Source organism: Acipenser ruthenus, chromosome 12 (assembly GCF_902713425.1).
Source record: "Acipenser ruthenus chromosome 12, fAciRut3.2 maternal haplotype, whole genome shotgun sequence".
In the NCBI taxonomy this organism is placed as follows: Eukaryota; Metazoa; Chordata; class Actinopteri; order Acipenseriformes; family Acipenseridae; genus Acipenser; species Acipenser ruthenus.
In genome coordinates this window covers 21578901-21595826 of record NC_081200.1, presented here as the reverse complement: position 1 = coordinate 21595826, position 16926 = coordinate 21578901, and the positions used below count along the sequence as shown (strand labels likewise).

Below are 16926 nucleotides of genomic sequence, written 5' to 3'. Positions count from 1 at the left end.
GGGTGATGAAGGGTCAAGTGAGAAAATTATGGCGAGATAAGGACTTGCACCACTTTTGCTGCTTTCCTCGTGCTGTTCATAGCGTCTTTTTGAGTGTTAATGTAAGATGACAACCTCAGATTTGCTTTATTCACTTGAGTTAATGGAGCTGACTTTTTGATTTATAGTCGTTTAGATTCCCTTGATTTAACCCAATTAATGAATAGTGCCACTATGCCCTATGATTCATTAATCTGAGTGATGGAATCAGACCCACTTAGCGTCATGGCGTGCACCAGAATTTCTTAACCATTTCAAAAGAACATAACATCATTCCATAGAGCTTACAGGTACATGTACAAACTGTCAGTGCCTCCTGCACATGACATTCTAGATTTATACAAGAAGGAAACAACAATACAGCATTATAACACTAAGATATTTAATCATTTTTACTGATTGATTTATAGCTGTGAGATCCTCAAGTTTCCAAAACAAATACAGAATATCTGTAAAATCTCTGGGGAGGTAATTAACCATACCGTTACAGGAGATTGCAGATTCATGCAGTTCAATTCAAAGTGCATGTCACAAGTTAGCACACCTCAACAGAACATGTCTTTGACCATTATCCCAAAGTCCAGCAATAAAGATAGAGATAAGACAGAAAAAAATGTATAAATGGAGTAAAACCATTCATATGGATTTCAGAGATCCTGAGCACAAGGACAGTCATGACCAGCACTAGAGTATTGCCCTTGTTGCTGGTGTTAAGCCTGTCTGGTTTAGCAAAAGGCTTAAATGTGCAGTTGGAGAATAATGGATACAAAGAACTGGTTATCGCAATCAACCCCCAGGTCGCAGAAGGTACACTGATTTTAACAAAAATAAAGGTAACTGTATTTTGTGTGTTTTTTATTTATTTATTTATTTTTTATCATTTTTACCATCAAAAACCTACTTAAATCATTTTTCAAACACACAGCTCTATTTTGAAGCAAAGTGGGATGAAATGATTTAGCATTTTGTTTTAAAAGGGGTCCATGGGCCCTGATCTAACAAGGTCAAAACTCAGAAGCTTCATTTAATGACTCCAAAGTAAACTTAAGTTGCTTAATATCGTAACATTGTAGCACCTTTATGTCAACGCCTTTTTACTCCAGTCATGAATTTCCTCCATGTTTGGGGAAAAAAGAATAAAAATACCAACAGAACTAGTGGTAAACAGCTCAGAGGGGAAATTTAACTAAAGGATGGTGTATCAAGTCAACCAATGATGTAAAAGAAATAAGTGCTAACATATTCATGCATTCACAAACACATTTCTCTGTAAATTCCAGGAAATGGTCACAGAAGCCTCTGTCTACCTCTTCAGTGCTACTGGTGGCAGATTCTACTTCAAAGATGTGAAAATCTTACTTCCTTTAACCTGGTCAAACAACTATGAAAAATCAAGAACTGAATCATATGTAAAGGTACTGTCGGAAGCCACGTAAACAAGCTGCTGTGCTTTTGTATTGTCAACTGATTTATTTAATTAGACCTGTGCAATAACCAAAAAATATTTTCTTACCAGCCTTATCAGCATTAGGAACATCTTATCTTTGTGCTAGGCCTGCTTGTTCTTTGCTTGTTTATTAACCACTTCCAATTGGAGTTATGGAGAATTTTCATGTTCCATCCTATAACTTTAGAAAAGCTTACACTGCTAGTTATGGATATATATAGAGAGTCAGAAATATACATATATAGTCAGAAATATATATATATATATATATATATATATATATATATATATATATATATACTGTAAGCATACTCTTAAACTCAGGAGAGACATTAAGGAGGACATAAAGATGTTTCGGGTCGTTCGTTCACTGGGCTTGCAACGTATCCAGATCGATGAATTTTAAACAATCAAGAAAATCACACAGACTCATTTAATTTGAAGTTTTAATGAAACAGAGTGTTAATAGTACTCCTTCGATTTATTAAATGCTTAATAATGGATTGAGTGGTTGCAAGCCACTTTGGATCCCTGCTAATAGGCAGTCTGGGCGTTTCCAGTGCCTTCACACATTTAACAGCATTAATACTTCAATACGTTTATGGTTATAACATATTTTGCCCTTAAGCTATGCATGCATTATTATTATTATTATTATTATTATTATTTATTTATTTATTTATTTATTAGCAGACACCCTTATCCAGGGCAACTTACAATTGTTACAAGATTTCACATTATTTTACATACAGTTACCCACTTATACAGTTGGGTTTTTACTGGAGCAATCTAGGTAAAGTACCTTGCTCAAGGGTACAGCAGCAGTGTCCCCCACCTGGGGTTTTTTATTGCAGTAAAGGCTTTATATAAACTAAATATTTATATTCTTCAGTTTAATTGCTATTGTAACGCCCTGGATAAGGGCGTCTGCTAAGAAATAAATAAATAAATAATAATGTCTAAAAGTCTTTTTGTTTAGTTGGAGAAACTGAACTAATTCTAAAACTGATTAAATTAAATGAACATCATCTCAAATGTGTCTTAACAATATGTTTACAATATTGTCAATGCCATTCTTCTGTTATAATAAATGTTTAATATATTCTTTCAACAGTTTATTTCCAATTCAAATACTAATAATAATTTTATTTTACTCCATTGATCTGTTATAAAGTTTTCAATGGAAGGTCCAGTTATTTACATCTAAATACAGGCCACTGTTAACATATTAGAATGTAATAGTTTTATAGTGACTGAACTGATAGTCTCACCTTTTTCTCTGTTCATACAAAATCCTGTTGAAGCAGGTTTTAAGACAACCTTTCCTTTTGCCAATTTTAGGGTTGATTAATATGAGACACTACTGTAAGCATTTTCTAATACTCATTATTTTAAACCAATTTTTAGCGTAACGCTACACTTTTCATTCCCATTTCTTCTTGCCAAGGTCTAATTCATTTCTGAGATATATAGAAAATGTTTATTTTAATATAAACTCCTATCTTCTATTATCCGAAAGGTATTTTGTTTGTTAATATTAATGAGATTGCTCATTATAGAGAGGATCTAGGCTTTTAAATTGCTGACCATCAAAAAACACACTGGCCAAAACCAATGAGTCATTTCCAACACTGCTTTTACTACCAGCAGGTAAAGACAAGGTTACAAATCGGTTCACTGTATATGTAAAGTTACAGTTTATACTTTAAATGATTGATGCTGCTGTACCCCTGAGCAATGTACTTTACCTAGATTGCTCCAGTAAAAACCCAACTGTATAAATGGGTAATTGTATGTAAAAATAATGTGAGGCTGTGCGGTCCAGTGGTTAAAGAAAAGGGCTTGCAACTAGGAGGTCCCCGGTTCAAATCCCACCTCAACCACTGACTCATTGTGTGACCCTGAGCAAGTCACTTAACCTCCTTGTGCTCCGTCTTTCGGGTGAGACGTAGTTGTAAGTGACTCTGCAGCTGATGCATAGTTCACACACCCTAGTCTCTGTAAGTCGTCTGCTAAATAAACAAATAATAACAAATAATATCTTGTAAGTCGCCCTGGATAAGGGCGTCAGCTAATAATAAATAATAATACTATTTCTAATTCGGATACTTCAATATAGCAATGTCTTTTATAAATTGTAATAATAAATAATAATACTATTTCTAATTCGGATACTTCAATATAGCAATGTCTTTTATAAATTGTAATTTTATAAATTGTAATCAATTACTCCATTGATATATGAAGAAGGCAAGAGGTTAATTATTAATTAGGAACCTGCTTGGCAGCAAATGAAAGCTTGAATTTTAAAACTTAGGACTGCTCATACATTTACTTAATGTTATTATATTAGGTTTCTTATTTATTTAAATACTTTTGTTTTTTCTTACTATAATCAAACCTAGTTCGATTGCTTCTGGCATATTAAATCTGTTCCATAGAGTATGCCATTCTACTCTCGCTGGATCTGAATGTTTTAAGGCTCTGAGTCTAATTAAAAAAGATGCTTTTGCATGATAAGGGAGGTTTGGAACTTTCAGCAGGTCCGCCTGACCTTTTGATACCAAGAGCTCTCTTTTTCAGACCTTACACAGTCTTATTCAAAAGGATACAAAAACATTATTATTAGCAATGCATTTCATTCTATGGCATTATTATTATTATTATTATTTATTTATTTATTAGCAGACGCCCTTATCCAGGTTGAATTACAGTCGTAAACAAATACATTTCAAGAATCACAGTATCACATCCAATCCATATCTAATAAGTCAGCTTGTTCACAGCTCTGCTAACACCACAATAGGCCTGTGCATCCAGTGTTTTACATTACAAGTGTTGGCGATCAGGATTTTTACTTGATACTTTGATACCACAATTTAACTGCATCTGGGTCCATCAAAGAACTGCACATCCTTGCAACTGAGGCCTTCCATGCAAAAGGATCTAATGACTTATAGCACAAAAGGAACTTGCCAGAACCATCTGTGACAATATATATATATATATATATATATATATATATATATATATATATATATAAATGGTATTTACTGCAAGCATGTTTCATAATGCCAGCTAATTTTTAATATACATATATTTACTTATATGTAATTTGACAGTTTGAAAATATTTGCTTAATTTGAAGTTAGCCAAGGTCTTTAGAAGTACCCTCTGCCATTTTCAAGATTTATGTTTTGATTTTTTTTTTTTGGTAACGCACTCAAGTAGACAAGAGTAATCGATCAATTATTTTTTTTAATCAATCAAAGCCCACAGGTGTGATTACTTAATTAATCATTAATCAATTAAAACCCCTAATATATATCTTTTTTAATTTATTTGTAAGGCAAAAGTGATCATTGCTGAACCATACCTAAAATATGGAGATGACCCTTACACTCTGCAATACGGTGGATGTGGCGAGGAGGGGCGATATATACATTTAACTCCAGACTTTTTACTGGATGACACATTTCTTTCTGTGTATGGGCCCAGAGGTAAGAAATACATTGTTTAACCTTTGTGCACATTTTACAGTTCAATATTGTATGTAGAAACTGTTCATTATAGGGACAGTTCTTCTATTCTGTATCTTTGTTTTGCAGGCAGAGTGTTTGTACACGAGTGGGCCCACCTTCGATGGGGTGTCTATGATGAATACAATGAGCAAAAGCCATTCTATATATCCAAGGACCAAAAGGTTGAACCAACAAGGTATTGTAGCTCTACACATCTATTAGAAGACATTCTGTTATGTCTAGAAATCTTTTTTTTTTTTCCACAAAACATGTGCTGGGTACATTTAACGTGAAATATGCCGTAATGACTGCCATTTTTAATATGGAGTAAAAGTTTTTTTTTACTCACACTAAGTTAACTATCATTCTTGTCTAAGCTACTCATCAAAATGTAATGTATAGCCCTGAAGCCATTCACAGCAGGGGATCTGATCCAGGTATATCCGAATGTATTTAGGATACATTCAGTACAGCAACTCTCAAGTTAGCAGGTACATCTCTGGTCCCCAAGTGTGTCGTATTTGAAAACTGTATCATATACAGCAGCTATACTGATACCATGCTTATTTGTAATCCAGCTGCATTTCTCTTTACATTTTTAGATGCTCAAAAAACATCACTGGCATCACAGAGGCTCTGTCCTGTACAGGATCTTCCTGCTCTGTTCAGAAATGCTCCATCGACCCCGCTACATCATTACCAGCAGGGAATTGCAAGTTTTTCCCAAATAAACAACAAAATACACCAGCGTCCATAATGTTCCTCCAGAGCCTGTCCTCTGTAAGTAGAGTGTTTGATACAGGTACAGGACTAGAACTCCCTCCCATGCTCACCACTTAGGTGCACAAATAGTTTTAGCTGAGGGGGCCAGTTGCAGCACCTTGGGAAAGTGATACTAGGATTTAAGGCTTCCCCCTGGAGAATGGAAATGGTTCTAAAGGCCAAGCTACTGGAAGTAGATTTGGTTCTAGGGGTGTTCTGCGGTAGGGGTTGCATAGTTCCGGTGCAGATTTGTACCCCCTTCCCTAGAGGGTTGATAATTAGGGGGAAAAATTAGGTTACGCTCAGTGCAAAGAGACATATGGAGAAAAAATTGAATAGAAACTCTGTGATGGCTTTGTACTAATTGTAAAATGTGGTGAACACTAAAGAGCAAACTACTTTTTTGATTAATTTGTTTTGCTGTAAAGACATTTAACCATGTCATTTGGTTCTTGTTCTTGGTTTTTGCTCTTTGAAAAATAATTAGAAGCAACTGCTCTAACTGTCACAAGGATGTACATTAGCAAAAGTTGGGCTTGAAAATCTGAAACACATGGAGTCTTCATGTTTCAAACGTCAGTAGGTTGAAATTCTGGATATGGAAGCACCTGCCTGTACTTAAAGTCTGAATATAATATACAGTATTCCTTTTGTATAACTAAGTAATCTCTCACATCTTTACTAGGTTGTATACAGTATCATCTGTTTCATTCTGTAGGTAACACAGTTTTGTGATGACAACACCCATAATTTCGAAGCTCCAAACATGCAGAACAAAATCTGTAACTACAGAAGTGTGTGGGATGTGATCAAACGTTCGGAGGACTTTAACAAAAGTGTCCCCATGCCGACAACTCCTCCAGCACCCCAGTTCACACTAATGCGAAAGGGCGATCAAGTAGTGTGCTTACTACTCGATGTTTCTGGGAGCATGGCTGTATGTTGTTTTCTTTTTTAATGTTTGTAAAAAGTAACATTGACAAAATAGATTTTTATTTCATAATTCAAATATGATTTATTTTTTAAAAAACTGAAAAGTCTAAAATGTGTTATTTTATTTTTAAAGGATTTCAATAGGCTGAATCGTATGCGTCAGGCTGCTGAAGTCTTCCTGCTTCAGATTATTGAACCAGGCTCCTGGGTTGGAATTGTTTCATTTGAATCCACCGGAAAAGTTTTAAAAGACTTGAGTCAGATTGAGGATGAAGCTTCTCGGAAAGTGCTAGCAAAGGCCTTGCCTAATGTTGCCAGTGGTGGAACAAACATCTGTAAAGGACTAAATACAGCATTCACGGTGAGCTGAGTTATGTATTAAAACATGACCCAAGCTGTATTTTAAAGCAAGGGAAAGAAACACAAAGTTAAAAAAGGAATAAACTAATTTTAAAACTAGCACAAACAGCTCCTTCTTCAAAGTCCATAGCCTTTTTAACTTTCAAACTTGCTCTTACTTTCTTTTTATGTGTCTTTTTTATCAGTGTAATTTCATATTGTGGATATTAATATGTGGCGGGACAATATCAGTTCCGCAATGGATTTACCATGTCTGCTTGGGAACAGAGCAGTTTAGATTTCAGCACATACTCTTCTCAGATGCCTGTCAGGATGGTGCATTGTCACATCGTCACATTTCCTTAACTAGAATTTGGTAGCATGGTTGTGCATTGCACAGACTAAGCAGTAAAATGTTTATAATCAAACTCATCATTTTGAATAAAACACCAAAACACAAGGCAGATATTATTCTATCACAGTCTTCCACAGTAATATCTTGCAACTGAAGAAAAATACTTTTCTTTTAAAGGTACTTCGGGGGGATGATTCAAGAACATATGGTGATGAAATCATATTGTTAACTGATGGAGAAGACACTACAGTGGGAACCTGTTTAGATGATGTACGAAGCAGTGGCACCATTATTCACACAATAGCACTTGGACCAAATGCAGCAAAAGAACTTGAAATAATGTCAAACGTTACAGGTAAAAAACAATTGTTGGTTATGAAAAAAATGCCTATTCTTACTCTCTTAAGTAGACCCCTGGTTACAAGTTACAAACAACTGATCTAATCACTCCTTTAAATCAAAACATAGTTCCCTCTCTTTACATATTTTTCCAGACAGAAATGCACTAAACCGACTCACATGCACTGTTACATGTTTGATTTTCATAGCCTGGTTCCAGAATACAGGTATGCTAATACATACTGTCCTAAATATGTTTTAGGAGGGTTACAGTTTTCAGCTACTGATAGCTTGGACTCCAATGGACTTATCGATGCCTTTGCTGGCATTTCATCTGGAAGTGGCGATCTTGCTGCGCAGTCTATTCAGGTGAGAAAGACATTTTGATATCCTTAGTAAACTCTTTTGTTTCTCTAAGAACCTGCAAACAAAGCAATGTTACACTTTGTTTTTTTCTTAATAGCTTGAGAGTTCTGGGCAGAAAATCTCCAATCAAGCCTGGTTTAATGGGACTGTGTCCATTGATAAAACAGTGGGAAATGACACCTTTTTCACAGTCACATGGGAGAAGAATGAGCCTGATATTTATCTAACAAGCCCAGCTGGCAAAACCTTCACTGCAGCTAACTTCACTAAAGATCCTGTCTTAAACACTGCCCGGCTGCTAATCCCAGGAACAGCAGAGGTATGGAAACCATTTCAATTCTGAAGAAAGATATTTTAAATCTTTTGGTCACTGGCAATATGAGAGTACACACATTAGGAATAAAGATAAGTCTGTAACAGTTCAGACCATGAAGAGATCATAATTCCTCCTAGTGCTGCAAGTAGTAACACGAGCACACCAAGTTGGCTTACAAAGTGTTTGATCAGGTCTCGAAGAAGGTGAACCCCTAAACTCCAGCAACTAACATTTCCTTTGATTGTCAACAGGCTCAAAGATCTAAAACATGATTTTCTATTCTAATAGTATATACCGGAATTGTTTTTCAGACAGGGGACTGGCAATACAGCCTGTTTAACAAACTGAACACTCAAACTGTAACCATGACAGTGACGTCCCGGGCAGCAGACACCAGTGTACCACCAGTGACTGTCAGCGCCCACATGAACCAAGACACCAGTGCTGGGAATGCTCCAATGGTGGTTTACGCTGAAGTCAGCCAGGGTTTCCTGCCTGTACTGGGTGCCAATGTGACAGCCTTTATAGAAACAAACAGTGGCAATCCCTATGTTCTTTCACTTCTAGATGATGGTTCAGGTAATGAAAATCCTGAGCATTAGCACGCAAGCTTTCTTAACTACAAAGATACACAAGTAGTGTAGTGTTTTGTTTATGGGATGTCCTTAAGAATAAGGGTAAGAACTGTCTGTGTACTTAAAAGCATCTTGGGTTTTAAATATCAGAGTTATCTTAACAAATGTATTGCAGGGGACAGGTTAATGGCAACACTGTGGTGCAAATGGTATTCATGTTGTTTAGATTCACTTATTTTCTTTATTCAGTCATCAAATCATGGCGACTCAAACCTCAATTATAGCTTTTAGAATCATGTATGCACTCTCAGTTTATCAGGTACACCAGAATGCAACCATTAACCTGTCCCCCCACAACACTGCCCATAGTGGGTATAATAAATACCATGTTTGCTCTATTTTGGTGTTTCTAGTTTCCATATGACAAAGTTGATCTTGAAAGTCACTTGAAATGTCTGCATCCCTTCTCATTTCCTGATTCGCGTCATGTCCTTCTCTTGCATACTGTAGGTGCGGATGCTGTCAAGGTTGATGGGATCTATTCACGATATTTCACTGCTTTTAAAGGCAATGGAAGGTACAGCCTGAAGGTGAAAGTACAGGGACGCGATGGCACAGCAAGACTGGCTGTTAGAAGACAGGGTCGGGCCATGTACATACCAGGATATGTGGAAAATGGTACAAATATTCCACTGCCATTCATTGGTTATAAAACTCTGTCTCTATGAAGTTCCTTCTCATTTTGCTGTAGATTGTATAGTTTTCCAGACTGGCTGAAGCTGTTTATCCTCATCACACTGTATATTCACTCCCTGTACAACACGTTTCAGGAAAGTCCATTGTGCAGCAACAGGAGATTAAAGTTGCAGTTTGAATACAGGCTTGACAGGATTCAACTAAACTAGAGATTAATGAAAGCAAGCTGTTATCCTAACAAGAGGGGGAGGTGATCTTTGATTAAAAGGAAAGATAAGCAGATAGAAACCAACCCTGCATGTGTTTTATTTACAGGTAAAATTGAATTGAATCCTGAAAAGCCACCAGTCAACGAAGATGACTTCCAGATCAATGTAGGCAGCTTCAGCAGAAGCACTACAGGAGGTACATTCACAGTAGCAGGGATGGTTGGAACTACACCTCCAATATTTCCACCCTGTAAGATTTCAGACTTGGAAGCAGAACTGAAACACGATGCTGTATCTCTGTCATGGACTGCACCCGGAGAAAACGCAGACCAGGGAACAGGTAAGAATGGGGTTTGTGTTCTATTAGAAATTAAATGCACATCATCTTTCTGGAAACAGAATTGCACTGCTGCAAACGAAAATTTCATTGTAACATATGCTTCCCCTAGTGGGCAGTACTGAAACAGCATTCTACACGAATACAGGTACTATTATAATTGCATTAAACACAAAAGCATGGAAATGTGGGTATTGATTAAGAGACAGCTTTTATTAAACAAGGCACTGCTGCTTACTAATGCTTTGAAACCCATCCTCTTGCTTCTACTGCTTCCAGGTACCTATGCTGTAGGATCCCTGGTCTAATTCCAGACAGACCATCGCTGTGAATGTTTTCATCAATAGCATTGCATTTAAATATCTATCATATCAAATACAATAAAATGTCCAGACCTGTCAACTCTCCCGTATTCACCGGGACTCTCCCGTATTTTGGACCCATCTCCGGATATCTCCCGGGACAGATTTTCTCCCGTATTTTGCTAAAAACACTACTGTTAAACCACCTTATGTCAGCAAACCTTTAATGTCTGCAAAAGTCATGGCCGGTGTTTGGTTACTGCAATCCTGGTCTGTACCTAGCAGGGTTTAGGACCCAGGGGAGCCCTGTGGCCGCCTTTCTACAGGGGATGGTAAAAAAGATATCACAGATTGCACCACCAACCCCACTCCCAATTTTGTATTTTCTAAAGTTGACTGGCATGAATATCGCAAATTAAGTTCAGAAACAAGCACCAAAAATAAATGAGGGGGGAGGGGGCATGATAACGTTGCTGGTGCTAATAACAGGAAGGCAACTGGATTTTTGCTAAATAATCCCCCCCCCCCCCCCCCCCCAAAAAAAAAAGAACACAAATGTTGCTTGCTTGAATACAGTCTCTTATTATTATTTATAGTGAAAACAACATTAGTCCACTAGCAGGAGTAATGCCTCTTAATGCTGGCAGCTGGGGAGCAGAGATGGTACATTTAGGCAAAGTTTATGAGAAAGCATCCCATTCTTCTGGGCAATTCAAGCTATTTCAACATTGAATGAAATAGCTTGCATCACTCGATCTTCAAGGTGTGGTATCCGAAGCTTAATCAACAAACCCAGGACTGGAAGACCCAAAAAACTGTCTAAGAAGGATGAGTCATACTTGAAGATAATATCCTTAAGGAATAGAAAGAAGACAAGCATTGAATTGACAACAGAACTGGCAGAAGGCACAGGTGTCCAACCATCAACAGTCTAAAACACCTTTGACCATTGTTCCATAGTCCAATTTCTGTGTTCTTGTGCATATTTTAGCCTTTTAGACTTGTTCCTCTTTCTTAACAGATGTATTCTTACTGCAACACATCCTTTAAGTCCTGATTTCAAGAGTGACCTTCATACTGTTGATTTGATGGACAACAACACCTGTGCCTTCTGACAGTATTGCTCATCCTTGTTAGACTGCTTTTTGGGTCTTCCAGTCCTGGGTTTGTAAATTACAGATGATGTTTCTCTGAACTTGTTGATTATGCTTTGGATACCACACCTTGAAAATTGAGTGATGCAAGCTATTTCATTCAGTGTTTTTCCTTCTTTATGCAAGTCAAGGTTGTTATAATAGTAGAATGTATTTTGATTGTCTCTTTAATTACAGCTAAAGCATATGAAATTCGGATGAGTAAAAGCCTCCAAAAACTTCGGGATGATTTCAGTGCTGCTGTTCTAGTGGACACGTCCACACTTTCACCTCATGCTGCAGGTTCCAAGGAAGAATTTGGATTTCTGCCGGATGAAATGACTATACAGAATGGAACGATCCTCTACTTTGCAGCACGAGCCTTGGGCAGAACTGATGTTAAGTCAGAGGTCTCTAATATCGCCCGGGCAGCTATGATAATGCCACCAAACCAGCCCACTGAAATAAATCCAGGCAGTAATATCACTGGGATTGTTTTAATAGTAACAGGAATCGTGGCAGGTGTTTGCATTCTCATCAGTGCAACTCTGTGTATTATGAAGAAGAAACAGCAAGCAAGAACCAGTCCAGTGGCCTGAAAATGAATCAGATTGTGAACAGAGTTTATTTCTGCTTAATGTATCTGTGGATCTGAATACCAGAGCACTGCACCTCTATATTAATCTGGCTGGTGTTTTAACCCAAAGGGTCATTTAGTGGCCCCTTTATATTAAAAAAAATACAGTGGAAACAAGTACTCAGAAGAACAAATTTTGGAATGGTGTAACATCAAAATTAGCTTCCTGTGAAAAAAAAATTATTAATGCCAAACAGATCTGCCCTTCATTTTTGCTTTAATTTAACTCCCTTAAAGATAGGAATGGCATGATATTAAAAGATTTGGTATCAATACAACCAACACTACATTAAGTAAACTAAGGAAATATAGAAAACACTCTCTTAATAAGCAAATATTTACAAGGATTTCTACGCTAAGTGTAAACATTTGCTCCTAATAGCAAATTTTCACAAGGAAGAAATTTTGATGTTAAAAGTATTTAGATCCATCCTCATTCAAATATAATATTAAGATACAGTATTAGTTTTAATTAAGCATATATACAAATGATCTAAATATTTAGTAACATCCACTATCTAGTAAATGTCTAATGTAAAACAATAATACAAATGTTGAGCATCATCTTTGTGTCTGCTGCTTATTCGGTACGGATCATATATTCTAAATATGTACACATGTGTTATATTTTAATATATATATATATATATATATATATATATATATATATATATATATATATATATATATATATATATATATATAATTAAAACTACATTCATAACGATAAAACACTCCATACTAAAAGAAACTTGAAAAATGAGTTGACAGACATTGCGACAAATTGTTTTTCCAATATTATAACATCAAGAGAACATTCAAGGAGCAGGTTAAATGTCTAAGAGACATAAATGGTAAAATCATTGACGAAGGGAAAAAAAATAGCAAATATATTAAATGATTACTTTTCACAGGTTTTTACAAAGGAGGACACGGACAACATGCCCCACATGTCGACCTGTTCCTATCCAGTTTTAAATAACTTTAGCATAACAGAGGCAGAAGTGTTAAAGGGACTAGCAGCTCTTAAAATAAACAAATCCCCTGGGCCAAATGAGATCCTCCCAATAGTACTAAAAGAAATGAAAGAAGTTATTTACAAACCGCTAACCAAGATCATGCAACAGTCTCTTGACACAGGGGTTGTACCGACAGACTGGAAAATTGCAAACGTAATACCGATCCACAAAAAGGGAGACAAAACCAAACCAGGTAACTACAGACCAATAAGGCTGACTTCTATTATATGTAAACTTATGGAAACTATAATAAGATCCAAAATGTAAAATTACCTATATGGTATCAATATCCTGGGAGACAGTCAACATGGTTTTAGGAAAGAGAGATTGTGTCTAACTAACCTGCTTGATTTTTGTTGAGGATGCAACATTGACGATGGATAATTGCAAAGCATACGACATGGTTTATTTAGATTTCCAGAAAGCTTTTGACAAAGTCCTGCATAAAAGATTAATTCTCAAACTCAATGCAGTAGGGATTCAAGGAAATGCATGCACATGGATTAGGGAGTGGTTAACAGGTAGAAAACAGAAAGTACTGATTAGAGGAGAAACTTCAAAATGGAGCAAGGTAACCAGTGGAGTACCACAGGGATCAGTATTAGGTCCTCTGTTTTTCCTAATCTACATTAATGATTTAGATTCTGGTATAGGAAGCAAACTTGTTAAATTTGCAGATGACACAAAAATAGGGGGAGTGGCAAACACTGTTGCAGTAGCAAAGGTCATTCAAAATGATCTAGACAGCATTCAGAATTGGGCAGACACATGGCAAATTACATTTAATAGAGAAAAGTGTAAAGTACTGCACGCAGGCAATAAAAATGTGCATTATAAATATCATATGGGAGATACTGAAATTGAAGAAGGAATCTATGAAAAAGACCTAGGAATTTATGTTGACTCGGAAATGTCTTCATCTAGAAAATGTGGGGAAGCTATAAAAAAAGGCCAACAAGATGCTTGGATATATTGTGAGATGTGTTGAATTTAAATCAAGGGAAGTAATGTTAAAACTTTACAATGCATTAGTAAGACCTCATCTAGAATATTGTGTTCAGTTCTGGTCACCTCGTTACAAAAAGGATATTGCTGCTCTAGAAAGAGTGCAAAGAAGAGCAACCAGAATTATCCCGGGTTTAAAAGGCATGTCGTATGCAGACAGGCTAAAATAATTTAATCTATTCAGTCTTGAACAAAGAAGACTACGCGGTGATCTGATTCAAGCATTCAAAATCCTAAAAGGTATAGACAATGTCGACCCGGGGGACTTTTTTGACCTGAAAAAAGAAACAAGGACCAGGAGTCACAAATGGAGATTAGATAAAGGGACATTCAGAACAGAAAATAGGAGGTACTTTTTTACACAGAGAATTGTGAGGGTCTGGAACCAACTCCCCAGTAATGTTGTTGAAGCTGACACCCTGGGATCCTTCAAGAAGCTTGTTGATGAGATTCTGGGATCAATAAGCTACTAACAACCAAACGAGCAAGATGAGCCGAATGGCCTCCTCTCGTTTGTAAACTTTCTTATGTTCTTATGTACTTTTCTTGAAGAGATTGAGTATGTTTCTTTTAATATTACTTAATGAAACTACAGTAAAATAAATATCTGAATGATGCAATAAAGCTAGACTTGACTGAATTGTGAAGTCCATAATTATTCCAGTTGATGCAGTCATTATTCTTTTTATTTTTAAAATCACAACCTGATATAATGAGCTGGTAGAACTACACTGTGCTCTTTCTCCATTGAAATGAAGATTTCTTGATTCTAGTTTACTTTTCATGTCTAGCTCCTCCTTAGGTCGATTGTCTAAGAACATTTTTTAAAGTCTGTTTTATAGTAATTTGAGTACAACTAAGACCAAGCTGTACTTAGAGTCTTAGAAATATAATATTTCTTACATAATGTATATTATTTCTGGTATTTCTGATTCAATGCTACACTGGTAATTTTCAGTTTATAATTATAATTGTCTTTTCTATAACATTTTCTAGAACTCTTGACTACCTTTGTAACACCCTCCAGCTAGAGGTAATCTCTAAATTATAACAATCAAAAAGAATTTTGAGAAATGTTACTTCCAGCTACAGAATTCTAAATTCAAGTTTATCAGTCATTCTCTAGTCATGTTTGCTTTTATTAATGTATTATTCTGTAGCACCCTTAAATGACCCAGAGGACAACAATGATGAATCTGTAGTATGTAAACCAACAGCACTTTTTCAATTTTATTTTGCAAGAGGAAGTTTGTAGATAGCTGCTCTTTTCAGATGAATGACTTATGATAAAGATAAAATGGGTGTGGGAGAATCCACTAACAGAGACACAGGAGCTCTCAATCATTGCTCCACCAACAGTGACTGTAAGGAAGCATTGAATTCAATAGTACTTCAGATAACGCAAAAGAGAATTTACAAACAAGAGGCCATACGCCCATCTATGATCTCAAAACTTTGTCAAGTTGGGTCTAAAGGATCCTAGTAATTCTGCCTCAACAACATGACTAGGTAACCCATTCCACACCCTCCCCACTGCGTGAAGCACTGCCTCTTACCCTCTGTCCTAAGTCTACCTCCACTTAATTTCCACCTGTGTTCTCTGGTTCTGGTTTCTGTCCTGCGCATAAGGTATTGGTTAATTGTCAATTCCTTTTAAGATTTTAAAAACTGCAGTCAAGTTCCACCTGATTATCCTTTGTTTTAGTTCATTCAGCCATTATCACTCATTCCTTCAAACCCTGAGATTAGTTTGGCTGCTTGTCACTGGAGTCTCATTGTCACATTGTGCTAACCTTAACTAAGCTTAACTCCAGTATATACATTAGTTCCAAACCTGAAACCTATGCAGCACAGCTCTTAAAATGTAAATGTGACAAAGATTGACACCTCCCTATATCTCCAGTATCTGATAAATAATGTTAATAACATATGGCATGATAATTGGATGAGCATAAGTGTGAAGTGAAGGGGTTAATAACTTCCTCAGCCTCCCACTTGTAGGTCAAAAGTGGTCTGGTAGCTTTTTCACTCACCAATAAAGTTTAGATGTCTACGTGTCTGTTTGCAGACAGGCTTCAGGACAAGGCATGGGCGGCAACTTCAAGTTTTTGAAACATTCCATATCATGTTTAAGTGCCTCATAAATGCAACCGGTTAGAACTGATTTAAAAGATTATTAGGGCAAAGAATGTTCTCTGCCTAGACACTAGTATGGTAATTAGTTAACTGTTATTGGGTGAGTCTGGTGTGCAGCAGGTCCCGATTGGCCTATAACAGTATATATGCTAATAAGGGTTTGTCATGTGATATGTATAAATCTGCACTGTGTTGGGAAAATCCTTTGTAATTCTCTGTACCGTGGAAGTTATCCAGCACGTTATGGTCAAACATGCTGCTGTACGAAGATTTCTGCTTAAATAAAAACTACTCTGCTGAAACACAACTGAAAGAAGGACTTCATGAAGTTTCTTCTAAGACGGGAGTTTAATCCCTACACCAATCTCTCAAGTGGTCTTTGCCCAGGGTGCTACAGTGGACTGAGGTAGCTCATCATGTACAGGTCACATGCTTTCCATTATGATTCAGTTTAGTCACT

The 16926-nt window shown here is 36.5% G+C and overlaps 1 protein-coding gene across 1 annotated transcript; it reads left to right on the top strand.

Annotated features, from left to right (window-relative positions):
* Positions 1-702: 702 nt before the first annotated feature.
* Positions 703-12870, top strand: LOC117417249 (calcium-activated chloride channel regulator 1-like). The gene is made up of 14 exons (XM_034029233.3): positions 703-872; positions 1320-1454; positions 4836-4986; positions 5095-5203; positions 5610-5787; positions 6488-6706; positions 6836-7063; positions 7574-7751; positions 7998-8104; positions 8199-8420; positions 8729-8996; positions 9503-9670; positions 10004-10237; positions 11868-12870. Exons 1-14 carry the CDS (start codon positions 714-716, stop codon positions 12266-12268), a joined length of 2757 nt encoding a protein of 918 aa, XP_033885124.3. The 5' UTR covers positions 703-713; the 3' UTR covers positions 12269-12870.
* Positions 12871-16926: the final 4056 nt, after the last annotated feature.